Raw genomic sequence first — 26,956 nt, 5'->3', positions numbered from 1 at the left:
CCCACTAATTCTTACGGTGGTTTAAATAAACACAAGAATCTAACAAAAGTTAGTAACTTTAATCAAATTTAAGATTTTAGATATACGCGCGTACTTAGCAGTGCAGACACATGGATCCAATAGAGATATCTGCCGACGAAGAAAAAGACGGCCAAATGGCTCCTTGGTTTGACATCACCGAATGAGTTCTTCCAACGTAACAGATATGGCAATTCGATCACTTTAGTCAAGATAAGCCACTAACCTCCTTTCAAAGTCTCCCATTTCACACCATATGTAGATATATTTATACCTAGGAGTTAAACCATGCATGCATGTAGTACTATAAATACCCATACTATCTTCCTGTCCCAACCATCGCATTTCTCACTGCTTTCTTTACAACTATGGCTAATACCAAGCTAGTGGCTATTTGCTTCGTAGTCTTGCTAAGCATTGGATACTCCAATGCAGTGAGAGTAGGTAAATATCATGGAGGAGGAGGAGGAGGTGGGAGTGGTGGCGGTGGCGGCGGCGGCTCTGGAATGGGGTCTGGTTCCGGTTATGGCTCCGGATCCGGATACGGTGAGGGAGGCGGAGCAGGGACAAGTGGAGGTGGTGGTGGTTACGGGAAAGGAGGCGGCGGCGGCGGTGGAGGGGGAGAAGGTGGTGGTAGTGGATCCAGGTACGGGTCCGGTAGCGGGTATGGTGAGGGTTCTGGGTACGGTGAGGGCGGCGCGCATGGTGGGGGATACGGAAGCGGCGGAGGTGGAGGAGGTGGCGGTGGCGGGCACGGGAGTGGAACCGGATCGGGTTATGGCTCGGGTAGCGGGTACGGTGAGGGTTCTGGGTACGGTGAGGGCGGCGAGCATGGTGGAGGATATGGAAGCGGCGGAGGTGGAGGAGGTGGCGGTGGCGGTGGATCCGGTGGCGGGCACGGGAGTGGAAGCGGGTCGGGTTACGGCTCGGGTAGCGGGTACGGGTCCGGTGAGGGTGGCGCGCATGGTGGAGGGTATGGAAGAGGTGGTGGCGGCGGCGGCGGCGGCGGTCAAGGATCTGGGTCGGGATCTGGCTCAGGTTATGGATCAGGATACGGATCTGGATATGGGAGTGGTGGTGGAGGACACCCTTAACTTATGAACCTTGTACTATAGCTGGTTGCATGAAGCCCTACATGCATGTATCACACTCTATAGAACCTTTGTCTTTCGTTTCGGACGTTATGTAGTTTGTAATAAATAATGGCGGGCTTCTATTTTGTACTAAGTGAAGATTTGATATAATTTGAGATAGTATTTATATATCTCTGTTACTACTATCTATTCAGCATCGTATAACGTTGCTCTTTTTTTAGATCTAATTATCTGGATGAAAATACAATTTTATACGTCAATCACTATCTAAAAGGCCTGGGATAACTCTGAGCCACTACTTAATAATAATGAGCTTAGCACTTCACTGTTAATGATTCACAATTAAGTTTATGTTTAATAATTCTTCTACATACGTAATTAAAATGATGGAACTGCCACCAAGGTCATGCAAATGTAGTTATGGGATGTATCCAAAAACAAAAATATCGCAGAGCCCAAAGGCTTAAGCATGTACACTGCTCATGAAGCGTGCCACGTAGCAGATGATGAAGACGTTAAGGCAGGTGAAACCCCAAAGTTGGCTCTTTCTGAGATATATTAGCACACAGTTGACGAGAGTAGTTAAGACGCGTCGTACGTAAGCACACCACTAAGTAGTGGACTGTTTTATGTCCAAGAATGTTGAAAATTAGCTCCAAATCAAGAAAACAGTTTGTATGGGTTAACGGGTTTATCGTAATTTGCTATCGTTTCAGTTTTGTGTGTCAATGTACGTCCATCCATTCGAATGAGATGGAAGTGTTGAAACAATGTTTAGACGTTCGAATAACAAAGAGTTTTGAAAGCATAATATTTAAAAGATGTTCGAACTTATTAGCAAAAGTACACAATCGTTTGAATGTTGTCCATCCGTTTCGAATGGTATGCGAAATAAGTTGCCAATTGTGCACAAGCATTAGAAAGCTATCCATTCATTCGAATAGCCTGCGATTTTTCTCTCCTCTAAATCATCCCTATAAATATATAATTAGTGTTTTAGGGCTAACTAACTACTATTGTACTCAAAGTGTTTAGAGTTTTGAAAACTTTTTGTACTTAGATTCAAATAGTAGATTACATATTTATACTGCTCGTGGACGTAATCATATTGTCGAACCATGTAAAATTTTACATCTTTTTTTCTTTTCTCTGTGATTACTTATATTTCGATTTATATCTCTAAGATTTCTCTACTTTTGATGCTATATTTGTGATCTTTTCTATTTAGATTGCATCTGTTATTATTCTATTGAGATTGTTAGTATTTTATTAGAGATTAACTTCCGTGGTCCTATTCCGCATAACAAAGAAAGAAGTAGGTGAAACTTCGCATAAATAAAATTATTAATTAGGGGGACGTGGAAAATGTAAATTTTCTCTAGAAGAAGAGTAGATATTTGTCAAGGGCAGTCTGAAGACGTAAGAAAAAGGAGTACTCAATCCTAATTGCATAGGGGTTAAGTAATTGGATAACAACGAGGAGAGACAACGACGTCTTTCTTTGCTAGCTCCAAGTGCTTCAAACGCGGACGCGGCTGACGGTGATCGACCTCGATCGACAACCACCACCCAGTGGCCAGTGGCCAGTGGTAATGCTAATTCGACGTCGCAGAAACTATATTTTCTATCATATAATAGTTGATCCCAGCTGCCAAACTACTAGCGTTTGCCACGTGAGGGTTATACCAATTTTTTAAGTTTAAATGGCTACCTACAAATCGATTGAGATAATGCCAGTTCACTTATAAAATTATTTAAAATTTTATTCAAAAAATATCCACTGTTTTGCTACTAATATTTTGAAAATATCGTGAGTAGAATTATTTTTGTAATATTAAATATAAAAGAAAAAAATAAATCTGATACTGTAAAGTGTAAATGATAATGAAGTCAAAAATATACGAGGTGCTCTCTCGTAATGGCATCACGTGTTAAAAATATAATAATACATATTATTAGTTTATTATCTAAAACTTAATTAGAGTTGAAATGATGGTGTAATTGGACCCATGCACATAAGGACGAGACCTAACCCACTTCTGAAAGTGTTGGGGATTACTGGATTACGGCCCAACGTAGAAGTACATTATTATAATGACAGGGACCATATCTGAGATAAAAAAGCCAAACGGCACCTGTACACTAACTGCATCTGGGAACTTGGCAGCCAAACATTAGTCACCAGGTGTTCTTATAGTACGAAATGCCCCCAGCCTCTGGCTGCAGACGATCCAAATTCAGGAGCGAAGAAAACAAGAATCCGAAGGGACACCGAAACTCTTGAGTCGTTAGTTCTAAATATAAATAATTATTATAGAAAAAATTATTTTATAATTAATATGGGCTTAGTTTAATGATTTAACTTAGTTGATTACTCGACAGTAGCTAAACATAAGTTCGACGACACATATAATTTGAAATTTAAATAGATATATTAGTGTATTAAATAAAACTTTGTATTTAGAATAAATTAACTCTTTATTCTGCTTATATATTGTTTAGACTCTTACGTGATAAAATAAAAAACAAAGAAGGGAATCGGAAGGGACGAGAAAAGTTGGATAAGTTTTGGTTGTTACGCTGCAATATGGACAGAATCCCACTCACGAAGCGAATAATATTAGCCTTCCGAAAAGCTAAAGTGACATCTATACACGCAAGTGTCGATAAAGCAAACGCCACTTTGATCACTCCTCGCAAGTCTTAGTTTCACACACGACCCCCTCCAAAAACTACGTGCATTCTGGCCTCGGATTTGGACTGTTAGCCATGCAGGACTATCCCTATAAATACCCACTCGTTCCCTCCTCTCATGGTCATCCCATACTGATCGTTTCACTTATAATTCAGCTACTATGGCTAGTAGTAGTAACACTAAAGCTTTAGCTCTTGCTTTCATTGTCCTCCTCAGCGTTGGCCTGGCCTCCGGGGCTAGATCCCTTAGTGGGGTTAGCGGCGGTGGTGGCGGCGGTGGTGGTGGAGGTGGAGGTGGTGGTGGCTCTGGATCGGGCTCGGGCTCGGGCTATGGGTCTGGGTACGGCGAGGGTGCCGGAGGAGGGGTAGGTGGAGGGTACGGTAAGGGTGGCGGCGGTGGAGGAGGTGGCGGTGAGGGTGGCGGTGGTGGTGAAGGATCCGGCTATGGGGCTGGGCATGGCTATGGCTCAGGCTATGGATCCGGTGAGGGTGGCTCACAGGGTGGCGGTTATGGAAGCGGCGGCGGCGGCGGCGGTGGGTCTGGTGGTGGTAATGGTGGGAGTGGCTCTGGCTATGGCTCAGGCTCTGGGTCTGGATATGGAGAAGGTGGCGGTGCTCATGGTGGAGGGTATGGAAGCGGCGGTGGCGGTGGAGGCGGTGGGGGAATGGGTGGTGGCTCTGGCTCTGGATATGGAGCTGGCCATGGTTCTGGCTATGGGAGTGGTGGTGGAGGAAATGGACACTACTAAGTTTCATCTATAATAATGCTGAAGAATGGATAGATTAAGAATAATAACTTTCTTAATTACATGTGCTATGAGCTTGTAAGGGTAGTTGAATCATCTATTAAGGAACTAATAAGTGGTTTGTGTCTGTAATCCTCAATATAAGTGTCTTCGTGTTTGAATAAAGGAATGCTATTTATAATGACTCTTCAGTCTTTTTATATATAGTTCTGATTGCTCTTTCGAGGTTAACGCTTTATTTGCTAATTATAGCAATTTATATATAGTTCTCAATACTTTCTTTTAGTTTCTTTTCTTTTTCGTAGTAGTTACACTTACACTTGGATAGAGCCATTGGAGAAAAAATCATCAAACCAGGATCCCTTTAGTACCGAATACGATAGTTTTAGTTCCAATTTCACCCCAAAAGCATGAAATGCAACCCAATTTAAATCGAAAATGAATCCTAGTTTTGCTTTTCCTTTGTTAAAGTAGCAAGTTTTCATCAAAACCACGCACTCTATGTCAAACATCCACTAAGCTTACATCTTTGCATTTGTCCAACTCTATTACCATATTGGAGTAAGGAAAGAACTATGTACGCAGTTTGCTTCTGTGCAACTAACGAGCAGTAAAAGATAAAAACATGTAATCTTGGCTTCTAGGTTTCAAGTCCAAGAGTATACATGTATCAATCTATCTGGGAGAAATACAGATAGCCATTTTGAAGCCTGCTGTAAAAGGAACTCTGTTTCCTCCTTCGCCTTCTGAGAACAGTTCCTTGTACTGCTCTTCATTTTCAAACTACTTGCTTGAACCATTCCAGAATTAGCATGGATTTGGCTGGTCTGAGTTGCCTTTCGGCTTCTGCCAAAATAGGTTTTACAGCATTAGGTTGAGGTTCTGCAGCAAATTCCGGGGGTGCAAAGTAGGAGTTCAGCAACTTAACAAGATGTCTGGGAAAAGGGTTATACCCCTACAGGACTCCTCATATTACCTCCACCCACAGAAGTATTTTTGGGGAAAAATGCCTATAGATAAAGAGGAGATGGATCGTCTGATAAATTTCATTTACAATTTATCAAATCATGAGGGGATAAAAAACAAATCCAGAATGTTTATGAGGATAGATATATATTACCATAGTAAGCAGGAAATTGCAATTGAAAAGCTTTACCTGGTATATCTTTGATTCCTCCCTGTTGCCACTGGAACTATTTTTCAGCCTCAGTCACGTCATGTGACACCGCACCATTTTGAACTGAAACTCCTGATTCCTTGTGGTTAGTCTTCCATGTCGACATGTTTCCATCATTCTTCTGCAGCACAAGTTAGGCATTAGCTCCTTTCAGTTAATTTATAATGAAAAGAGAGCAAATCAAAAGGACTAGTAATGCTTTTAACGTGCATTTTACCTTTCAAGAGAAGTGTGATAGACCCAAGGTAGAATTGGCTTACTCCATTTTCTCCATAGTATCTAAATCATTATAATGGAATTTATCATCGGTAGTATCTCATAATATCATATAACACATCAAAGCCATCTGAATTGAGATTCCTTGCTCAAGGTTGCTACTCAGTTCTACATGATTTTCTTGTGGAGGAATATAATCAGGAGCATCAAAGAAGAAAGAACTATCCCCAAGCATCTGACAATTGAAACAATCACCAGGTCCAGGATTTGGATTTTGGAGAACATGGCTGATAGAAGTACATGCCATGCTCAGCTGCAGGGCATTAAAGAACCGCTCATTTTGTTGCATCTCAGGTAAATTGCTAACCAACGCTCTCTTGATTAGCAGATTCCTGGTAACAACTTGCATCACTACAAGAAAGGTCTTTGAGAAGTGGGGGTCACTTGCAACCATTGTGTCCACAACATCATTGATCACCTGAACAAATGCAATGCTTCCTTGTGGAGGTTGAGCTAAAGGTTGAGATTGCCCCCATCACCGTAGCAATTTCTTCCATGCTGTCAAGGAGCTCTTGGATATCACACTGTTGAGCCACGCCAACATATCCATCCACACCATTCTGGCACTTCGCTATGTCCATGAGAACAAGAGGATTGTGTGAACACTTGCATACATTTCTGCCTGCCAGAGCCTTCGAAGGAAGGGGGAGCTTCCCCTTGATGACTCATTGTTGGAGTCTGAGAAAGATTTAAATGGTAAGCATTAGATATTAATGGAAAATTGGAAGACTCAAGAAGATAACCATTAAAATGCTCACAGGGAATCAGGGGGCTCTACGACAAACTTAATTTAAGTGGATCTATACAAAGATCATTAAGAAACTTGCAGGACTTATATATTTTTCTCCATTATGCATGGCAAGGATGACAGTTGGCAAAACAACTGGGGCATATCGAGTTGACGTCTCAAAAGAAAATGTAAAATTGCAAAGGATGATGGGATTTTCCAGAGCCAATTCACAATGTCAAAGCTTAGTCATACTTTGGTTCTTAGTAGTTTGAGCAGAATAGCATTGCAGGAATATAGTCTACAAGTTTGATATGAGAGAAAAATTTCATACTATATGGTTTAAAACTTTAAATGACTGTCAGAAAATGCATGTCAAACATTGATAAAGTTGTCTTCTACATCTGCAAATTAGTTTTGGGATCCACATGATTAGTCTTAAGCAATATTCTATTTCTTTGCTTTCAACCGTCCTCAGCCCTCACCACTTGCAATTTCTTTCTCAAATATATATGAGCCATTAGAGAACCACCAATCATGCAACATAAAAGGACAAACTATTCTACTTCAACATGGAAATAAAGAAACGATTAGTAAAGTAAAGAACAACAAAAGAAAAGGCAAACTAGGAAGACCTACGTCATCAAAATCAGCCAATTGCAAGTAATCTTGACCTTCTTCTCTACCCTCCTCAGTCTCTTCCTTCTGCGCCGGCTGCTCACCATCCTCACACTCTTCTTCTACAAACGCCGCTCCATAATGTGCCCCATTCTGCGGCCCAGCAGCCCGCTTCTCAAAGATCTTGCACACGACAAGAGAATCCTTCCCATTCCCATCACCAAAACCCCAACTTTATCAATTCCTACTCAATTAAATAAACACCATATAAGAGAAAACTCATTTCTCTAATCACAAAGTACATAGGTCATTACCAGAGAAACACCAGCTCCGTTGAGCTCTTCATCCAGGAGCCGGTCCTTATGCATGACCCAATTAGTTCTCTGGCCAAGGAGAGCTCGCCCAATGTGGAATTACAAGGGTCTTTTTCATGCCGACAACCTTAGAGCTCATGTCACCGACACACCTCGCGACCCTTTCCAGCGGTCTTTCAATAAGCACTGGGGGTTACGCGATTAGTCCGGCTGCCATCGGAGTGCTTGCGATAGAGGGAGCAGAAGAAAAACCACTCCTAGTCTCGGTTCTGGATTCGAGCCAAGGCAGGGAGGTCCCGTGGCTCGAGCTTGTAGAGGTTTACCTCGGCGATGGCGTCGAAGCGGAAGGGTCGCTTGCAAAGCATGCGCCTCAGGTAGTAGCTCGTCAGTTCCTCGTCGGCGGGGTGGAAACAGAAGCCAGGGAGGAGGATGGCCGGAGAAGACGGCGGTGGAGGTGCGGCGGACGAGTTTCGAGAAACTAACGCGGTTGGCATCGATTTTATTGGGGAGAAGAGCTGAAAATGCACTAGAAGAAGAACTCGACGGAGAGGAGAAAGACCCAGAAGTGTTTCTGGAGAAGGGGTTTTGGATTTATTACTCAAAACCTCCTCCTTCTCAGATATTTGCAAATTCGATTCCTCATTTATGGTATATTTACAAGACCAACTCTACGTATTATAAATTAGAAACAAAACCATTAGTCTTTTTTCCTCATCCCTATCACATGCAATAATCACATACCCCTTCGATTGCATAACCACAATGAAAACCAACACTATCAAGCAAACCAAACATAAATAATTTCGATCGAAGCACATTAATCATACCCTAAACACGACATCTGTCTTCATAGATAGCTCATGAAAGAAATCCAAGACATTCTAAGCAACTTATATAATTGGAGAATGGCCGACGAACAGCGTGATATGGCCCAAGAGCTTCTCCTTTCTCGAGAAGTTATTCCCGCACGAGCACCGCCACCGGCGATCGCCGCAGTGCTTCTCATGCGTGCGGAGATCGGAGAGCACTGAGAACTGCTTCTGGTTGCACCTCTTGCAAACGTACATCTTAGGGCAGTGGCTTCTCTTGTAGTGGTTCTTGACACACACCATGGACTTCAAGGGCTGGAATCTAGGGTGCCGCTTGTTCCACCGGCAGCCTTCGTGGGGGCACGAGTACTTCCTCGCCGGCTTTGCGACGTCGACGTCACCTAAGGAGCTAGATATGCTCTTGTACTCCTCGCCGTGAGCTCTCATGTGCATCCGTCGGTTAGCATCACGCTTGAATCCTTTCCCACATACTTGGCAGTAATGCGTATACTTTGCCAATAGATCATACGCATCTAATTCAACGATATCGCATTCTATAACGTCTGTTTCCGTTCCTTCTTCTGTGGTAGGGTCACCGTTATCTTGGCCAATACGTTGGAGCGCGTACGCCGTCGAAGAGGCCGCGCCGATGATATCTTGAGCTAGAGACCCTGCAGTAGATATCGCCGTATCGGTGGACTCATCGTGTCGGATTTGATTCGTACAGAGGAAGATACTAACGATAGATTCAAGTTCTTGGATCTTGTCGCGGAGAACCGAGACGTAGTAGAGTAGAAGAGTGTGCGGCGGAGTCTCCGCCGGGCACGAGGCGGCTCCGGTGGGCAAAGAGAGCATGTCATCCATCATTTCCTCGATACTTTTGAAAAGCTTGAAGCATTACTTGGACATATAAATGGAAGGCAGGAAGAAGTCAACTTGGAACTTGGAACTTGGAACTTGGAAGCATATATTCATGCTGATCAGTTGCTTGTGCCTCCCTCAAATACTACCGAGTCGACATAGGACAAACCTTTTGTAGAAGACTGCAGTAGGATATTCTAAATGATAGAAATGTCCTTGCATTGAGGTAAAAGATAGCGTACTTATGGGTGACGGTGACGGAGGGATTAGGTATTATCTGGTGAGGGGTATAAATCTTATATATATAAATATATACTTTTGTTTTCTATGGCAAGAAAGTATTTTGATACTGATGACTTGTCAAGAGTTCATTTGCCCTTATGAGATTATATTACACTTTCCGTCCATTTTGTCTTGACTTGCCACTTAAAATAATACGATGACTTGTCAAGTACTTATTGGTTAAGCAGCATGGAACGCTTGTGCCATGCACGCACGAGTCATTTCACGCACACTATTCTCAACCATACTCCTAACCCAAGTTGCCAAAGTTGATACGTAGAGTTATCGATGAGATCATCTTTTCTATAAAATAGAGTTGTTTTTTTTAAAAAAATCAAGTATACCCCTTCAAATTTCTTAATTGTGTGTATGTATACTTCTCTAAATTTATATTTGCTTATATAGCTCCCAAAACTCATAAATTTTACCTAGACACCTTTCGGGTAATTTTTTGACATAACATATAAAAGATATAAATACTTTTAATTGAAAGAAAAAAAATATATAAATATTACTAAGGTATTTACCAATTTTATTATTTTTTTGACAAAAAGGCTAGGAAGGTACTTAATTTTTGTGGGAGGAAATGGGAAATATTAGTATCTAGTTAGATTTGGAGTGGTTTCCACGTAAGAAATTGGTAGGAAGGCATCCACACTAACTAAGAATGCATATAAAAAAACCAATAAAAATAAAAATTAAAAAAGAAAAGAAAAGTCCTAAAGAGTAAGATGGCCCGAACCTATTAAAACTTATGGGCCAAGAGTTATGTTATTGGGCCTCCGAGAAGCCCAATCGAAGACATGCCGTAGGTGAGACGATACGAAACGGCCGAGAGTTCAAATTTCAAAATTCCCTCGAATTCTCAGAGTTCCTTATTATTCAATTCCAAATCAAGCTTAAAAGGCCCTCCTGCTCCACCGTCAAATCACAGCCCTTCGTTTGTCCATCAAGGGCCCATCCCCGATCCCAAATCCCTCTTAAAAAGGATATTTCTCGCTTCCTCCTCCCCCCCTCCCTTCTCTCTCCCGTTCCGATCCGCTGCTGATCTCGCGACTGTTCTAGGGTTTGTTGTTATCCATATGCGGCTCTAATTTCTAATTTATATCTCGATTTAGTCCTCCTGTTCCGTTTCGTCTTTGATAACGATCATATTGTGTTTATTATTTTACTGTTTTGTTCTTTGATTTGCTATTCTGCAGGGAAATCGAGCAAGAAGAAGAAGAAGAGGAAGAATAGTAGAAGGAGAAGAGAGAGAGATGGGCCAGATCCAGTATTCGGAGAAGTACTTCGACGACACCTACGAGTACAGGTCCGTCAAAAACCGCAATCCCGTTTCTCTATTTGTTATCTCCTTCGAAACCCTAATTTATCCCTTATCCGACCGATACCAGGCACGTGGTGCTCCCGCCCGAGGTCGCGAAGCTTCTCCCCAAGAACCGTCTACTCTCCGAGGTAATCGAGCAAAAAATTCCTAAATCCCACTAGGGTTTCTTCAAGATTGTACTCCAATTTCGTGAAAAATTATCTTAGTTTGGAACGAAACATGTAGAACGAGTGGAGGGCGATCGGTGTGCAGCAGAGCCGTGGTTGGGTTCATTACGCGATCCACCGCCCAGAGCCGCACATCATGCTCTTCCGGCGGCCGCTGAACTACCAGCAGCAGCAGGAGAACCAGGCGGCCGCCGCCGCAGCCCAGATGCTTCCGAAGTGAAGGGCGGACCTTTCCCCTTTTGATCTCTAAAAGGGTTAGCGTTCTGCCTCTCGTATCGAAGTCTATCCTATTTTCTTTTGTTCTCTTTAGAATGTCCTCGTTGTGTTCGTGGAAATGTTTGTTTGGTGTTTTGTGTATGTGACCGTGGACACACTCGACCGTGTGTGCTTGTGTCTGTTGACCAATGTATGGAAGTAAAAGGTGGAAATGAAGGATATTGGTAAATTGTGTTTCCTTAGTATCTTCTGATTTTTATGAGCGTAGTGTTTGTGATTGCAATTTGAGATTGTTGCAGTTGTTTTGAGAGAGAAAAGTAAGCAATTAGCTATTCTTTGAATAAACTTTACTCAGGATGTTACTGGAGAAATTTCAAAGGAAATGGATTTCTTGATTTAGAAATGGTGGAGAAGTAAAACTTTGAAAGTAGAATTAAGTAAAGAATGAAATAATAATTTCTCTGTACTTATTATTCTTCATGAAATTGGTTAATGGAGTAAGGATATCATAATATAAGACTACCATAGTGAGTGATAGCATAAATTAGTGATGATCCACTGAGGGCATGGTTATAGAAAATAAAAGAGTTAGATTATAAAATTCTGATAAATAAAATAAAATTATAGTGAAAATGAAAGGGACGGATAATCTTTTCAGATGGGTCTTGAATATAAAATATAAGATGTGATTTATAAATATTTTTATAAATAAAATTTAAATTTGATTATTTTATAAATAAAGCTTTCTACTTGTTGAACAAAACAAATACAAAGCTACACGCTACCAGTATATCCAATATACGTACGTATATATAATCCAACTCTGACCATTAAGTTAACTTAGTTATCGAACCAAATTAAACATCCAAAATAGCCTGAAAATGAAGTAGAACTTCGATTTCTAATAACATGCAACCAAATTAAGTTTTCAAAACACTAAAATTGAATCCAAACATTAAATCCCATGGGATTAACAAATCAAAAACTATACAGATAGGAGTAGTTTAGAAATATAAAATATCATTTAAAAAGAAACAATATTTTTATTTTTTATTCTAATAAATAATAAAAAGAAAGTGCCTTATTATAAGTGCAATTTGTAAGTTTCTCACAAAACTGTGCAAAAAGTTCAGCATTCATCGTGACTCAAAATCAGCGCGATCTCCATTTGCCTGCATGCCAGAGGCATTGAATCCATAACCATCAGGCAATCTATCATGAAAACCGGCATGTCCTCCCCACAGGCGAGGAGTTCCAAGGAGCTGGATTTGAAGGCTCAGAGCTGATTGTGGCCAATGAGTTCTGTGGGGAGTTTTCCAGAGTTACGTCTGCTGCTGGTCCTTCAGCGAAGGTGACTTAAGCCTGAGGCTTTCTACCTCAGGGGTTATCATCACTAAATGCGGAGCACCAGGAGGTGGGTTGTGTCCGCCGCCACCACCGGCCCAGAGCAAATATAGAATTGATAATTGGAAATCCCATGATGAATTGATAATTTGAAATAGAGGTTAAATATTTTAATTTTGGCACACTTGGCTCTTATTCAGGCAATGAAAAGGAAAATGCAGGAGGACGTAGGAGAGACAACCTCAGCTGGATGATTTATGAGAACTAAAACTAAGGACTGGAATGGACGGTTGTTACTTGTAGGATATTAAAATCAGTCACGAGTTTTCTGAAGCACTATACTCTGACAGGAATCAGCTTGCGTAACACTTCTCTTCACTTCCCTCTTCAAGATTACAATTATCGAAATTAAACTGCAAAAATCAGTTAGAAGGTTAGTCAGAATGAATGAGCTTCTCTCATAATACAAATCATAACATTCGAAGATGCCTTTAATTGTCCATGCCTACAACTACATAGAAAATCCAGTACGATGGGCAATGGGAATGAATAAGCTTTTGATGCACTTGGTAGTCTGGCAGAACCAAATGGATTCTAAGCTGCAAACAAAAATCTTTTTTTCAGACAACATTGATATCAGTCACCAGCTTTCTTAAGTGCTATACTATGCAGCAATCAGCTTGCTTACCACTTTTTTTTTTTTTTACCTATTTCACTTGTTGCTTCATTTATATTTCCATCATCTCTGCACTGCAATCAGATCTCTCTTTACTTCCCTCTTCAGGATTAGAATTATCGAAAGTAAACTGCAGAAACCAGTTAGAAGATCAGTCAGAATGAATGAGCTTCTCTCATAATACAAGTCAGAATATTCCAAGATGCCTTTAATTGTCTATGCCTCAACTATATAGAAAACCCAGTAAGGGGCATGAATAAGCTTTTGATACTCTTTGCAGTCTGGCAGAACTAAATAGATTCTAAGCTGCAAACAAAGAATCCTTTTTCAGACAACATAACTATCATATTTAGTTTGGATTATGTGTAGATCTCTTGTCAGCTACATGGTGCATTTGTATCTCTTTAAATACCATATGCAGGAGGTTGACTGCATTTTGCTGAACTACCCATTATGTTGCAATGAAGAATTAGATACTAGATATGGAGCATATTATCATAACCAGAACATTTAATAAATTGGAAACAAACAAGGTCACAGGAATGAACAGTGGCAGCTTTGGAAACACTCAGTCAATATTGAACATTAATATACAAAAGAAAAGGAAAAGGAGTTACGGCACTTCTACTTGATATATAGTTTCTAGCGTGAGTTCATCTTCCACACAATAGCAAAATGGAACATATAACAGGATTTAAGAGTCAAAATTTTTCAGTTCAGATTAAACAGGGAAGTAAGCAAGAAAAAGATTATTCTGAGCATGGCAACACTGAACCACTAAAACAAAGAAACTAGTCAGAATGAATGAGCTTTGGAACTCACCTCTTCATGTAGCTGCATTTCTATCTTCATCATCTTCCTCATCTCCAAAAGATCAATTTAGTCAACTAGAGGTGAGAACCTAGTATCACCGGGACGGTGATACTCGGCATGATGGTGATAGTTGGCATGACTAAGGATATCATAATCGACATTTTCTTTATGTGCCTCAATGTTAAGTTGATGAGCATGCCTTTCATAATCAACATTTTCTTTGCGCGCCTCAATGTTATGTTGATGGCACCACTCTGTCAGGCTGGGGCAACGAAAAATCATAATATGCTGTGTCATGAGTTTGGTTGGCAGTGAGCTGTTTGGTGAGATATTGAGTTGAAAACAATACGATAAATCCAATCGTTCCAAAGACATAAGATTCTGCAGGTCGTCCAGAGATTTCAGTCTCGTACAGAAATTAATGCATAAATATTGAAGCCTGGATGGCAACGATCCCTCTGTTAAGTGCAAGAGTTGATTACAATTGCTTATAGTCAAGCTACTGATGGAGGAGAGATTGCAGAAGTGAAGGGATCTAACTTTACCACAGCTTTCAATACAAATAGATTTAAGCGATGCACAAGAAGAGGCATCAGCCATCCAACTCAGAAATGTTGTACCACAATAACCTTTTATAGTGAGTTTCTTGAGGGTGGGGTGAGATTGAAGGAACTCTAGTATTTGACCATCTATTTCTGAACCAGCCAACACATGTGTATCTTTCCCCAGCTGAACTGTTAGAGTGTCTCCCATACCCGATTCATTCTTCCAACTTAGTGTCAACTCACTTAGATTACAATTACTCTTAAGGTTGGCGTTTTTGGCATCTTCTGCACTGACCATGTTTTCCAACCTTGAGATGCAGAGTCTTCCTTTGCGATTCACCAAGTCCCTGAATAATCCTGTCTCACTGCAGTTGTGGTTTATTCGCACTACAAGTTGTGCGGGCTTCAACCTCTGAAGGGCTGTGAGCTTATGGATAACCAAAGGCATGTATATGACTCCAGAATCTACAAGATTTAGGTACCGTAGATTCTGTAGGTTTCCAATAGCACTAGGCAAATCTCTGAGTCTTTTGCAGCCATATAGTATCAGCTTTTGCAGGCTGTTAAGTTGACAAATTGATTCAGGCAATACTTCAATTTGACAATTGCACACTGCAAGGTGTTGTAGGTCAACAAGGTTTCCAAGTCCTTCTGGCAATTCATGTAATTCACAGTGGTTGAGAATCAGTATCTGTAAAGTGCTAAGCAGACAAAAGGATTCAGGTATTTTTTCAATGTTAGAGTAGGAGATTTTAAGGTATCGTAGGTTTTGAAGGTTTCCAATCTCTTGTGGTAATTCTGGAAGAGACATGAAAGTGAGAACTAGTATTTGAAGATTGTAAAGGACGCAGAGGTGTTTAGTTACCATTTCAGAAACAGAATGATGCAGCTGAAGATAACGTAGGTTCTTTAGATTTCTTATTGAATCAGGGAACTCCATCATGTAACGTCTTTTCAGCACCAATGCTGTTAAACATGGTGAGTTTGCAAGATCACCTAGACGTGTCACTTGATCCAAACATGATATATCTGAAGGATTATGGACTACAAGTGTCCGAAGAGCTGTAAGATTTCTAGAAAACAATGGTCCCACATTACCTCTCACATGTAAATGGCGAACACCATCTGGAAGATTAGGCAAGTAATCACCAGCTACCAGAAAATGTTCTTCGCCTGATGTCTTTCTTGCTAGATCGTGAATCACATCATGCATTTTATAACTACTGACATCCTCACCATAACTGGTGTAATCGCCAGAATGATGATGATCAAGAAAAGACCTACTTATTAGCTCATCAACATATTCCGAAGCAATCTCTTCCATTGGTTTTGTACCTTGAGATTGTAAGTAACCTTGGGCCATCCATAGTTTGAACAGTTCATCCTTTACAAATTTATAATCCTTAGGGAACATCGAAAAGAACCGGAAGCAGGGCTTAAGATGTGCAGGCATACGTTGATAGCTAATTTCAAGAGCTGCCAAAGTCTCCTCTTGTGACCATTCATCACTTTCTAAGATGTCTCTCCAACCATCTTCATTCACCACAAATCTAAGAAGGCTTGCAAGGGACTTCACGGCCAATGGCAAGCCACCGCACTTTCTTGTAATCTGCATTCCGATTTCCACCAAGTTTGATTGTTCTTTGTGATAAACTCTGCCAAAAGCATAATGCTGAAATAAAGACCAGCATTGATCCTCAGGCAAGTAGCCGAGCAAATAAGGAGACACCGTTTGCATGATGTTAGCAACTGGAACATTCCTGGTGGTCACGAGGATCATTGCGGCTTCTGCAAACACTAGAGGGGCCCGCAGCGATTCCCAGAGGCTCTGCTTCTCATTCCATACATCATCAAGAACGAGCAACACCTTTTTTCCCCTCAATTGGTTTATAAGATTCTCCTGCAATGCACTCAGCTCTGTGAGATCATAGCTGTTCCCAGTAATAGATTCGATCATCGCCTTGGTAAGCCTTTTGACATCAAAATCCTCAGAGACACACATCCATCCCCTTTTATCGAACCTGTGGCGTATCCTCAGGTCGTTGAATACGAGTTTAGCAAGGGTGGTTTTTCCCAATCCCCCTTTTCCAATAATAGCAATGACTGGAACTTTCTTACCGTGTTGAGAGAGTAAAAGGTCAATTACCTCCTCCTTTTCCTTCTCTCTGCCAAAAATATTAGAATAATCAATCAAATGGCTGGTTGGGGGTGGAATTCTTGTGCTGTTAGATCGCCTACTTCCATCTTCTGCTCGCAACTTGAGCTTCTTCCGGGCTTCGGCAATCTCGTCAAATCTGCTACGGATTGCTTTGATCCTCTCAGCAATGCCGTCTGGAATCTGAACTCTGATCGAAAGAGGAGAAGATGACGATGATGATGACGGTTGCTTCCTCTTGCGAGAATCTGCTGTTGCTTCGCCTCTTGCCTCAACTTTGGCCCTCGTGACTTCATAGTTGTACTCCCCAAGAACATCCTCAGCATCGTAAGCGACTTCCTTGAGTTCCTTGAGCCACAGCTTGACGGCTTCTTCTCTGATCTCCGTCTCCTCCGCGTCGCTAAGCGTCGCTTGGATTCTCTCCAGAGTCCTCATAATCCACCTCAGATCATTCTCCAAAGAAGAGGATGAATCTGATGGGGAGATTTGGATCGTGCCCACCAACTTCGCGCCCAAGGTGAGGATAGAGGAGATCAGTACACTGGCCATGCCAATACCCTCTCAGCTTCCTTCCCACCCTCCTCCTTTCCAACTCAGGAACAAAGACGAGTAACAGAAGAGGTAAACGAAAGAGACCGGGTCCTGACCAAGTCGATCTAGGCTGCTACATCTGGAATAACGGAAAATCAATAAAGTCTTCGATTTCTCATCCCTCCGATCACTCGCTGAGAATCTCTCCGCATACTTGGAGACGTCCGATGCTTATCCAACAACACGAGTACGGATAGTCGACTTAGAAATTCCCTTGGGCTCGCACAATAAGACTACTTGTGGGAGTAGTAGTTAGTAAGCTAAATTAAACTTAAAAAAAAAAAAAAAAAGAAGAGAAAAAAGACGGCTAGGGTTTTGCCTTCGGATCTAAATCTATCCTTTACTTTTGTTCTCTTTAGGGGTGTCCTCGTTGTGTTCGTGGAAATGTTTGTTTGGGGTTATCTTCGATGTAAAACACTTTTGTGAACTACTTTATCTTGGCACTAAAAGAAAGAAAGAACGAAAGAAGAAAGGAAAAGAAAAAAAGAAACTGAGAAGAATTCAGAGATTGTACTATGACTACAGTGCAGTAATGGTAAATGAGAGAAAGTTGAGATGCCCCAGCATACCACAATTCTGTTGTTTTAAAATCTCATTAATTAATTGCTATAAGGGGTTTTTTTTTTCATACATACCTTACAAAAATCTCATATTATTTTATACCCCTCTAAGTTTATTATTTGCATATATCTTTCAGAACACCCTTAGAGTTAATTAACAGTTAAAGTTTAAATAATTTAGACATAAAACTATAAAACTATCCTTATCCTAAATTTTATAATTTTTTCTTGGTTAAGAGTATTTTGTCTTTTTTCTATTAAATTATTGAGACTTTGAAGAGTATACACGCAAAAGAAAAGAAAAGAAAAGAAAAGAAAAACCTTACTGTAATTGGCATTAAAAATTTCAATATATCTTACTCTTTTCCATCCACTTGTGTTCCTTCAACTCATAGACGAAGGAGATTTTTCTATTTTATTCTATAACAGTTGCAATGGAGGAAAGTTGCCAGAAGCTTCAACGAGTGGGAGATTAGAAAACTTGAAAGGTGAAGGAAGAAGGACAAGAGTAAGGATGTGTGAGGACAGTAAGAGAAGTTTCGGAGGCACTGCCAAATCCATACAAACGTGAAAGCGAATCGCGAAGTATCTTCCAACTTGCGATTAAGCTATCTTGTAAGTTGAACCTTCTTGGCATGCAGAGAAATGGTTTAGTGCTTAGAACACAAGTTAAAAAAAAAATTTAAAACAGATGTCAGTGTAAGAAATCAAAATTAAGGTTAACTCTCCAAAACCAACATGCTCTTTTAGAGCTGTATATGATGCATGGTATGAAATAATTGTGAATATGACTATCACAATTGCAGAGTTTCTAAAATGAAGACTCGGGTTTATATAATCAGTCAGAGATTACTTGAGATGAATCAGAGGAAATCGAGTATGATATACCAAGATTCTTAGCAGGGATCTCATGTAATGATATAAACAAACTCAGTGAATAAACAATCGCTAAGAATTAGATATTCTCAGAACTAACACTGCTTTATCGTCTTCTCTAATATTAACTTCTATGTAAAATACAAACCTTAGTGAACTACCTTATTTTAGCATTAAAAGAAGAAAGAAAGAAAAAAAAATGCTAGGAAGAATTCACAGATTGTTCTATGGCATAAACATCCTCTCAGTTGACGATAAGAATAATTGTTGAACTTTAGGAGGAAAGCTGTGGATGGTTGTCCCTTGTAGGGTATAAAAATCAGATATAGAGTTCTGAAGAAATAAGCACTACAGCAATCAGCATGGTTACCTCTTTGTTCTCTTTTTCATTTGTTGCTTCATTTCAATGTTCATCACTATCTTTGAATTGCAATCAGATACTTCTTCACTTCCATCTTCAGGATTACAGTTGTCAAAAGAATGTTAAAAAGTAACAGACAAATTAGTTAATAAATGAAATTATAAGAGACAAATTTAGTTAATGAATGATCTTATGTGTCAGGTAGCTGACCTTTAATATAATCTATTTGATTGAAGTGGAGCAAAGTGACTGCACGTTAATTACCCTGGTGAGATACACGTTAATTACCCTGGTGAGATAATCACCTGAGTACTTGAATAAACAACTAGCGATGTTTGTTTTAATGAACTTTACCTCAATATCAGTATTGTTTGCTGGCACTACTCTGTCAAGAGCGACTGAAAAGGAAGTTGATTTTCATGTAATTAAAATAAGCAGGGTGGATTGCTGCAAACTGATAGGTTATCTCTTAATTGACTGTTTCATCTGCTGCTGCATTTCCATCTTCATCACCTTCTGAACGCTAATCAGTCCCTTCTTCACTATCCCCCTCAAGACTAGAGTTGCAGAATAATATATGACATAAGAAAGTCTCAAGTAGATGACCTTTAAAAAAGTCTATGGATTGAAGTGGAGCAAAGTGGCTGAGTATACTGGATTGGCAGTTCAATAATTGAAGATAGTTCTCTAAAGTCTAAAGTCCCCGAAAAATCACTAAAAAATATGTATAGAGGTTGCTTGAAATGAACTGAATAGTTAGTTAGAATCTTGAAGATGCCCAAGAGCAAGGATCCTTTAGTCCCTTACAACCTAATTTTACCAGAAAATAATGGCACTGAATAAGTGGCACCTAATTTTAAGGAAGTTCCTTCACTCGAGATTATCTAAAATGAAGACTTCTATTTTCTGATAAACCCAGGGGAAAAAGCTAGCATCTCAATAAGAATCTGTTCAGGTTTCTCACATAAACTTAACTGATAAATGTCAATTAGATGTTTCCAGAATGAGCATTGTTTATGATCTTCTCATCTATTAGCTTCCTTCATAATGTTTTATCAGCTCACACCTTATTTTGGCACGATAAAGAGTAAGCATGCATGGATTGTTCTAATTTCTGAGCATGGCATAAACAAAAGTAGCTGGATGATATACTGTAGCAAGCAGATTGATTACCTCTTCACTTCCCATTTGATTTCCATCTGTATTTCCATCTTCATCGCCTTCCAAGCCACACAAGAGAATAGACAAATTAGTCTCCCATATTAATCATGCATGCAGAAACCTCAGGTAGATCATTAATACAATCTATCTGATTTAAGTGGAGCAAAGTGGCTGAACATTTTGGATGGGCAATTAGTCACTGAGAGATAATTCTCTGAAGTTCCTAAATATTCAGTAGGACACTAGGAGTCTTGTAAGTTAAGATGAGCATAGCTCTTTTTCTTTTTGTTGGTGGCACCACTTTGTCAACATTGGGAAACTGCAGACTTGATTTCATGGATAAGTAATGCGATTAATTGGAAATTCATTGAGTTAAATTGAGTGCTTAAATAGGATCTTGACACAAAATGAATCAACCAGCAGTGCATGTTTTTCCCTGTCCTATCAATAGTCTTAGAGATGTTATTTAGATGTCTGGTGTCCGGCATGGACAACAACAGTGATTCGCCACTGGAGTATCAACAATAAAGGCCATGTTATGAAAGTTTCCATGTTCAACCAGAGTTATTCAGATGAATCACAGGAAACAAAGTAAGGTCCTAACAAGAATCTGACTGGTGATATCATTGCACCTAATTCCATGAAAAATGATAATGTGAATTAGATGATTTCATAATTGAGATTATTCATAACTTTGTCTTCAACTATTACCTTGCTGATGCAATCTTTCGTAAACTTACACCTTTTGCATAGACAATGTAAACAGAGAAGTAAGCATGAATACATTGCATCAAGTATGACATAGACAACCTCAGTTGGATGATCTAAGTATAGTTTGTTGAATTTAGGAGGCACAAACTGATTGTTTTCTACAGGCAAATAATGACAGATATTGTTTTCTGAAGCAAGAGCCACCCTGCCAAAGCAAATTTGTTACCGCATTGCCGTCAATTTCAGTTGCATCTGCACTCGCACAACATCACTTTCCAGGCCGTAACCAATCTCCTCTTAAGAACTAGAGTACTGCACAGAACAGACAAAGTATCTCATATTAGGTCATGCATGATATAAAAGTCTTAGGTTGACTTTAGTACAACATTTTTGAGTGAAGAAAAATAGCTGAATATCTTGGATTGGCAATATAGTCAGAGAGAGATAGTTCTGTAAGTCCTCAATTAATCAGTATGTCTTATATGTTAAGATGGAACATACCTTAATTTTCTGTTCCTGCCACCAATCTGTCAGCCTGATGCATTCAACAATCTTAACACATTCTATCTTGAGCTTGGGTGGTAACGTTTCGTTTGGTGATATTTGGAGTTCAGGACACTTATATATGTTGAGACGATTGAGTGACATAAGATTCTGCAAACCACTCAGCAATTTCAGTTGCAGACAGTCCTGAATGCATAAAAGTTGAAGCTTGGATGGCAGACATTCCTGTGGTAAGAGCTGGAGTTCGTGACACCCAACTATACTCAAGCTACTGATAGAATGAAGATTACAAAAGGGAAGAGACCTAAGATATTGACAGCTTTCTATAATGACTGATTCAAGTGATGTAAAGGAGGAAGGGTCACACATCCATCTCGGAAATAAACTGCCTCGAAAACCAAGAATATTGAGTTGTTTGAGGCTGGAGTGAGGTTGAAGGCATTCTAACATTGGACCATCCATCTCCATACCAACCAATCTGTCTGCACCACCATCTTTGCTGACTTCTAGTTTGAATTGGACTACATATGCTCTTGTTTCTTCAAAGTATCTACCAAATGTGGTCGGCCAGCTTAGTGTCAACTCGCTTATATTACATTTGCTTTTGAGGTTGGCATTCTTGGCATCTTCCGAGTCTACCATGTTCTCCAAACCTGAGATGCATACACGCCCTTCTAGATTAACCAAGTCCCTTAACAATCCTACTGCACCATGGCTATTATCTCTTCTCACTTCAAGAGAAGCCTCCAGAATCTGAAGAGCCACAAGTTTGTGGATCCAAAGTGGCATGTATCGCACTCCAGATTCTAAGATATTTAGATTTCGTAGATTCCCAAGTTTTCCTATACAACTGGGCAACTCTCTGAGCCTTTTGCAGCCAGTAAGTATCAGCGTATGCAAGCTGCTAAGCTGACAAACTGATTCAGGCAATACTTCAATCTGACAGCAACACACTGCTAGGTACCGTAGGTCAACAAGGTTTCCAAGTCCTTCTGGTAATTCATGTAAATCAGAGTATCTGATAATCAGTTTCTGTAAGTTGCTAAGCAGGCAAATAGATTCAGGTAGCCTTCCAATTCTGGAGAAGGCGATTGTAAGGTGTTGTAGGTTACTTAGGTTTCCTATTCTTTCTGGTAAATCTACAAGTTGACTGCAATATGCAATGACCAATATCTGCAAATTGTAAAGGAGGCATATTGATGGAGGTAGCCTTTCACGGTCAGAGTGATAAAGGAAAAGATATCGCAAATGCTTCAAATTGCCTATTGAATCTGGTAACTTTATAAAATGTACACCCAAATCCAAAGCCCTTAAGCACTGAGCTTTTGCAAGGCCACCTAGATGCCAGAACTTTTTATGAATAGTCGTCAATATAAGTGTTCGAAGATCTGTAAGATTTCCTGATAACATTGTTTCCACATTATTTTTCACGAATAAATGACGAACTTCATCTGGAAGATCAGACATCTCACCATCGACCATCGCAAAATGTTCTTTTCCAGACATCAATCGTCCTAACTCATGAATCAAATCGTGCATCTCATATGTGCTGTCCTCCTCCCCACATAAAGTAGATCGGTCAAAAAGATGGTCAATAAATGACCTCCTCATTAATTCATCAACATATTCAGCACCAATCTCTTCCATTGTTTTTCTACTGTTAGACTGTACGTAACCTTGGGCAATCCATAGTCGAGTCAGCTCTGTTTTTGACAGCTGATAATTCTTAGGGAACATGGAGCAGAATCGGAAGCAGGGCTTCAGATATGACGGCATACGTTGATAGCTAATACGAAGGGCTACAAAAGTCTCATTGTCGACGTCTGATTGCCATTCTTCACTTTCTAAGATCTCACTCCAACAATCTTCATCCATCTCGAATCTCAAAAGGCTTGCAAGTGACTTCACAGCCAGCGGTAGGCCACCACACTTGCTCACAATTTCTTTTCCTATTTTCTCCAAGTTTGATCGCTCAACGCAATCCATGCCGCCAAATGCATAATGCTGAAACAAAGCCCAGCATTGATCCTCAGGTAAGTAGCCAAGTCGATAAGGGGACAATGTCTTCATGACAACGGCAACCCCATCGTTCCTCGTAGTCACAAGGATTTTTACCATTTTTGCGCACAACAGAGGAGCCTGCAGTAATTCCCAGTCGCTATGCTGCTCATTCCACACATCATCAAGAACAAGCAGTACCTTCTCCCCCCTAACTAGGTCCATAAGATTCCCCTGCAATGCGCTCAGTTCTGTGAGAGGACAACTCCCTCGGGAAATAGACTCGATCATCGCCTTTGTGAGCCGCCTGACATCAAACTCCTCAGAGACGCTTACCCATCCAGTTTGATCAAAGCTTCGGCATACCCTCGGATCATTGTATACGAGTTTAGCGAGCGTGGTTTTTCCCAGTCCCCCTTTGCCAACAATAGCAATCACAGAAACACTACTTGCCTTATCATAATCAGAGAGTAATAATTCGATTACCTCCTCCTTTTCTTCCGTCCTACCGAAAACACTGGATTTATCGACAAAATAGCCAGTTGGCGGAGGATACCTTGCAGCATGAGGGCGCCTCTTTCCATCTTCCTCTCGCAACCGGAGCTTTTCCCGATCTTTATTTATCTCATCGAATCTGCTTCTGATCGCTCTAACCTTTTCCGCCATGCCTTCCGGAACCAGAGCTCTGACCGGAAGAGAATGGCTTGGAGATGAGCTGCCTACTTGCACTATCTTCCTCTTGCGAAGAGAATCCTTTGTCACAACGTCTGTTACTTGCCCTTCTTCCTCTCGCAAATGGAGGGCCTCCACATCTACACAGACCTCGCCAAATCTTCGCTTCCTCTTGCTTGGATAGGCCACAGCGGCGGTTCTTGCCTCCGCTTTGGCCCGCATTACTTCGTAGTGGTAGTCATCAAGAACGTCCTCAGCGGCGTAAGCGACTTCCCTGAGCTCCTTAAGCCACAGCTTGACGGATTCTTCCCTGATTTCCCTCTCCTCTGCGTCGAGAAGCGTCGCTTGGATTCCCTTCAGGGTGTTCATCGTCCAATTCAGGTCATCCTCCACGGATCCGGAGCTTTGGATCGCGGCCACCAACTTCGCGCCCAAAGTTACGATGGAGGAAAGCAGGACTCTCGCCATAGAAGGGGAAGAAGGATGAGTGGTAGATTCGAACTTGGAAGGTGAAAACTTAAAAGAAGATCAGCTTTGAGAAGGGGACAAGGAAAGGGATGTCATGTCAGTGAAGCGAGTTGAATCCAATCTTGCGTGAAAGTTGCCTGCATTAATTATACGTTGTTTGGAAGTTTGCCTTGCTAAGTTGACTTTCAAGGAGAGAGAATTTGGCTTTTTCGTTCTTTAGTATTACATTTCCTTACTATATTCTATCATTTGCAGTGCATGTTGTTGTCGTTGAGAATTTTGCAGCTAGTTAGTTTTCATAGGGAGGAATAAGCAATTCTAGGATCTTAAACATTTACTTATTTCTCTTTATAAACATTACTGAGTAACAAAAGAGAAAAGAAATAAAAGGACTGCAACGCTAGATTTGACACATAAATGGGCATATTGAATTCAACGAAGGCGGCTTTCCCGGTAAGGACATTTTTTCGAGGATTATAATTATAGCCTAATATACAAATGAGTAGAAAAAAATGGTTCATTAACCCAAGCCTCAAATATAGTTTATATTATATAAAGTAAAGTAAATATTAAGCCCAACAGCACTAACGGATAATATAAGAAATACAGCTACTAAGGATTCATAAGAGCAAAGGTCTCATAAGAAGGAAGATGGACAAGCTATATGACCCAGTAGCAAGGGGATAGACAACAAAATAAAAATAAAAACTTTCACAAAATATCCGAGGATGAGGGAGGGCATGGCATCCAACACCAGTAATATTACTACCTGCAACGATACACATAAGAAATCAACGAGAAGGAAGTCAAGCTTAATGCAAACCAACAAAACCCTAACCCAGTCCGAGCTAGGCCGAACCCCACCAAATACAGGCTGCTATGTGATTACTTATTTATAAGTTTTTTTTTTGTTGTATATATATCCTTCTAAAAATATCTTATTTGAATATACATGAGGTGCTCGAGCCAAATTTTAGGCTCAAAATTTAAACTTAAATTCATTAATTTTTACGATCGGTGATTATTTTTTAGGGTAATAAGCTAGCTGGACCGTGGCCATTAGTTGACTCCTGTACCTCCTGCATCAATTGCATCAATTGTCTTAGTTTTAACATTTTACTATACACATATTTATCATCCAACATCTCCATTTTATTTCAAATGCATCAAAAATACTATGTTGTTGATTTTCATAACGGTCAATGGTATATATATGTAAAATAATGTTAATAGCTTTGAATAAGTTTTTTCAAATAAAAGGTATTTTAATTTTAAGAAAGAATCTCTATTCTGTCAGTTATTATTATGAGTAAAATTAACTTAAACTATTTTTGAGACATTAAAGGTAATATGGATAGAGTTAAATGATAAAAGTGTGAATGACCTCTAATATAAAATAAATAAATACCATTCCCTATCTGAGATTAAGTGGAGGAGGACCACCAGAAAGGAATCCATGCAAAGTTTCTTGTAGACAACTCCTCTTTAATAAATAAATAAAAAAGCTCGCAATCCAACATGCCTGTATTGAGACAGATTCATCCTCTCGAACAACCTCAATAGTCCAATCCAGTCTTTGTCGGACATTGACTTAACTATAGATAAAACATTATTTTATTAAAAAAAATATATCATCTCACCCTATCTCTCATGTTCATGCTGATTGACTCTTAAATTTAGGAGTAAGTCTGTGAGATATGATTATATTTGGGATGATTGTTATCCTCCTATTTTACCCTAATTTTTAGCCGTCGATCAAAGCTTCTTATAATCGTGATAATTAGTTCAATGAAATGGTTTGTTTTATTTAAAAGAATAAAATCTTTTATTATACTTAATTAATGAGATTTTAACTTTTATACTTAAGATTAGTAATAACAGCAGAGGCGGGAACGACATTTCAGGGTTGTTGGAATAGTTTATCTCGTTTTTCTATTATTATAGCATTTTTCAATGTTCATATTATACCCTTAAGTATATTAATAACTAGAACTCTCTTTTATCTTAGAAAAATAGACAGATATAAAGTGTACGGAGAAGAGCTCTTCTTAATATATGATAATTGGAGCAAGACTATCATAATATAAGACTAGCTGCATTAGTATGATGATCCACCCAGGAAATAGGTTCCACCTGCAGGGCATGGTGTTTAATGGCTATGAAATAATTGTGAATAAGACTATCACAATTGCAGA

At 40.0% G+C, this 26,956-nt stretch overlaps 5 protein-coding genes across 7 annotated transcripts; 2 read left to right on the top strand and 3 right to left on the bottom strand.

Annotated features, from left to right (window-relative positions):
- Window positions 1-345: 345 nt before the first annotated feature.
- LOC140761317 (uncharacterized) lies at window positions 346-4,736 on the top strand. Its single transcript, XM_073098592.1, has 2 exons — window positions 346-1,106; window positions 3,902-4,736. The coding sequence occupies exons 1-2, from the start codon at window positions 387-389 to the stop codon at window positions 4,553-4,555; spliced, it is 1,374 nt and encodes a 457-aa protein (XP_072954693.1). The 5' UTR covers window positions 346-386; the 3' UTR covers window positions 4,556-4,736.
- A 2,801-nt stretch (window positions 4,737-7,537) lies between these two features.
- LOC140761358 (protein SENSITIVE TO PROTON RHIZOTOXICITY 2-like) lies at window positions 7,538-9,430 on the bottom strand. Its single transcript, XM_073098644.1, has 2 exons — window positions 7,665-9,430; window positions 7,538-7,594 (listed from the first exon to the last, which is right to left on the bottom strand). The coding sequence occupies exon 1, from the start codon at window positions 9,338-9,340 to the stop codon at window positions 8,555-8,557; it is 786 nt and encodes a 261-aa protein (XP_072954745.1). The 5' UTR covers window positions 9,341-9,430; the 3' UTR covers window positions 7,538-7,594; window positions 7,665-8,554.
- A 1,098-nt stretch (window positions 9,431-10,528) lies between these two features.
- On the top strand, window positions 10,529-11,571 carry LOC140761785 (cyclin-dependent kinases regulatory subunit 1). Its single transcript, XM_073099261.1, has 4 exons — window positions 10,529-10,682; window positions 10,819-10,928; window positions 11,011-11,071; window positions 11,169-11,571. The coding sequence occupies exons 2-4, from the start codon at window positions 10,876-10,878 to the stop codon at window positions 11,328-11,330; spliced, it is 276 nt and encodes a 91-aa protein (XP_072955362.1). The 5' UTR covers window positions 10,529-10,682; window positions 10,819-10,875; the 3' UTR covers window positions 11,331-11,571.
- Window positions 11,572-12,267: 696 nt separating this feature from the next.
- On the bottom strand, window positions 12,268-20,441 carry LOC140761783 (putative disease resistance protein RGA3). Of its 3 annotated transcripts, none has more exons than XM_073099257.1 (6): window positions 19,602-19,804; window positions 19,458-19,512; window positions 19,257-19,341; window positions 14,169-17,683; window positions 13,378-13,476; window positions 12,268-13,269 (listed from the first exon to the last, which is right to left on the bottom strand). In XM_073099257.1, exon 4 carries the CDS (start codon window positions 17,406-17,408, stop codon window positions 14,226-14,228), a length of 3,183 nt encoding a protein of 1,060 aa, XP_072955358.1. In that variant the 5' UTR covers window positions 17,409-17,683; window positions 19,257-19,341; window positions 19,458-19,512; window positions 19,602-19,804; the 3' UTR covers window positions 12,268-13,269; window positions 13,378-13,476; window positions 14,169-14,225. The 3 variants fall into 3 exon arrangements, with proteins under 3 accessions (XP_072955358.1, XP_072955357.1, XP_072955359.1); XM_073099256.1 differs by having other exon boundaries at window positions 12,268-13,083; XM_073099258.1 differs by lacking the exons at window positions 12,268-13,269; window positions 13,378-13,476 and adding an exon at window positions 20,421-20,441 and having other exon boundaries at window positions 15,102-15,355; window positions 15,570-17,683.
- Window positions 20,442-21,173: 732 nt separating this feature from the next.
- LOC140761784 (disease resistance protein RGA2-like) lies at window positions 21,174-24,803 on the bottom strand. Its single transcript, XM_073099259.1, has 2 exons — window positions 21,621-24,803; window positions 21,174-21,431 (listed from the first exon to the last, which is right to left on the bottom strand). Exons 1-2 carry the CDS (start codon window positions 24,759-24,761, stop codon window positions 21,417-21,419), a joined length of 3,156 nt encoding a protein of 1,051 aa, XP_072955360.1. The 5' UTR covers window positions 24,762-24,803; the 3' UTR covers window positions 21,174-21,416.
- Between the last annotated feature and the right edge of the window lie 2,153 nt (window positions 24,804-26,956).

The sequence above is a fragment of the Typha angustifolia genome, chromosome 6 (assembly GCF_048772165.1).
Source record: "Typha angustifolia cultivar Huaian chromosome 6, ASM4877216v1, whole genome shotgun sequence".
In the NCBI taxonomy this organism is placed as follows: Eukaryota; Viridiplantae; Streptophyta; class Magnoliopsida; order Poales; family Typhaceae; genus Typha; species Typha angustifolia.
Note: the sequence above shows the minus strand (reverse complement) of the source record. Positions and strands in the feature narration are given on the sequence as shown.

What these genes read in the sequence shown, in the direction of transcription:
- LOC140761317 (XM_073098592.1), top strand. Translation starts at nt 387, where the DNA reads ATGGCTAATACCAAGCTAGTGGCTATTTGCTTCGTAGTCTTGCTAAGC. An exon ending in GGAGTGGTGGTGGAGGACAC is followed by an intron (nt 1,107 to 3,901) that starts CCTTAACTTATG and finishes CTATCCCTATAA; the next exon opens with ATACCCACTCGTTCCCTCCT.
- LOC140761358 (XM_073098644.1), bottom strand. Translation starts at nt 9,340, where the DNA reads ATGATGGATGACATGCTCTCTTTGCCCACCGGAGCCGCCTCGTGCCCG.
- LOC140761785 (XM_073099261.1), top strand. Translation starts at nt 10,876, where the DNA reads ATGGGCCAGATCCAGTATTCGGAGAAGTACTTCGACGACACCTACGAG. An exon ending in GACGACACCTACGAGTACAG is followed by an intron (nt 10,929 to 11,010) that starts GTCCGTCAAAAA and finishes GACCGATACCAG; the next exon opens with GCACGTGGTGCTCCCGCCCG. An exon ending in AGAACCGTCTACTCTCCGAG is followed by an intron (nt 11,072 to 11,168) that starts GTAATCGAGCAA and finishes CGAAACATGTAG; the next exon opens with AACGAGTGGAGGGCGATCGG.
- LOC140761783 (XM_073099257.1), bottom strand. Translation starts at nt 17,408, where the DNA reads ATGGCCAGTGTACTGATCTCCTCTATCCTCACCTTGGGCGCGAAGTTG.
- LOC140761784 (XM_073099259.1), bottom strand. Translation starts at nt 24,761, where the DNA reads ATGGCGAGAGTCCTGCTTTCCTCCATCGTAACTTTGGGCGCGAAGTTG.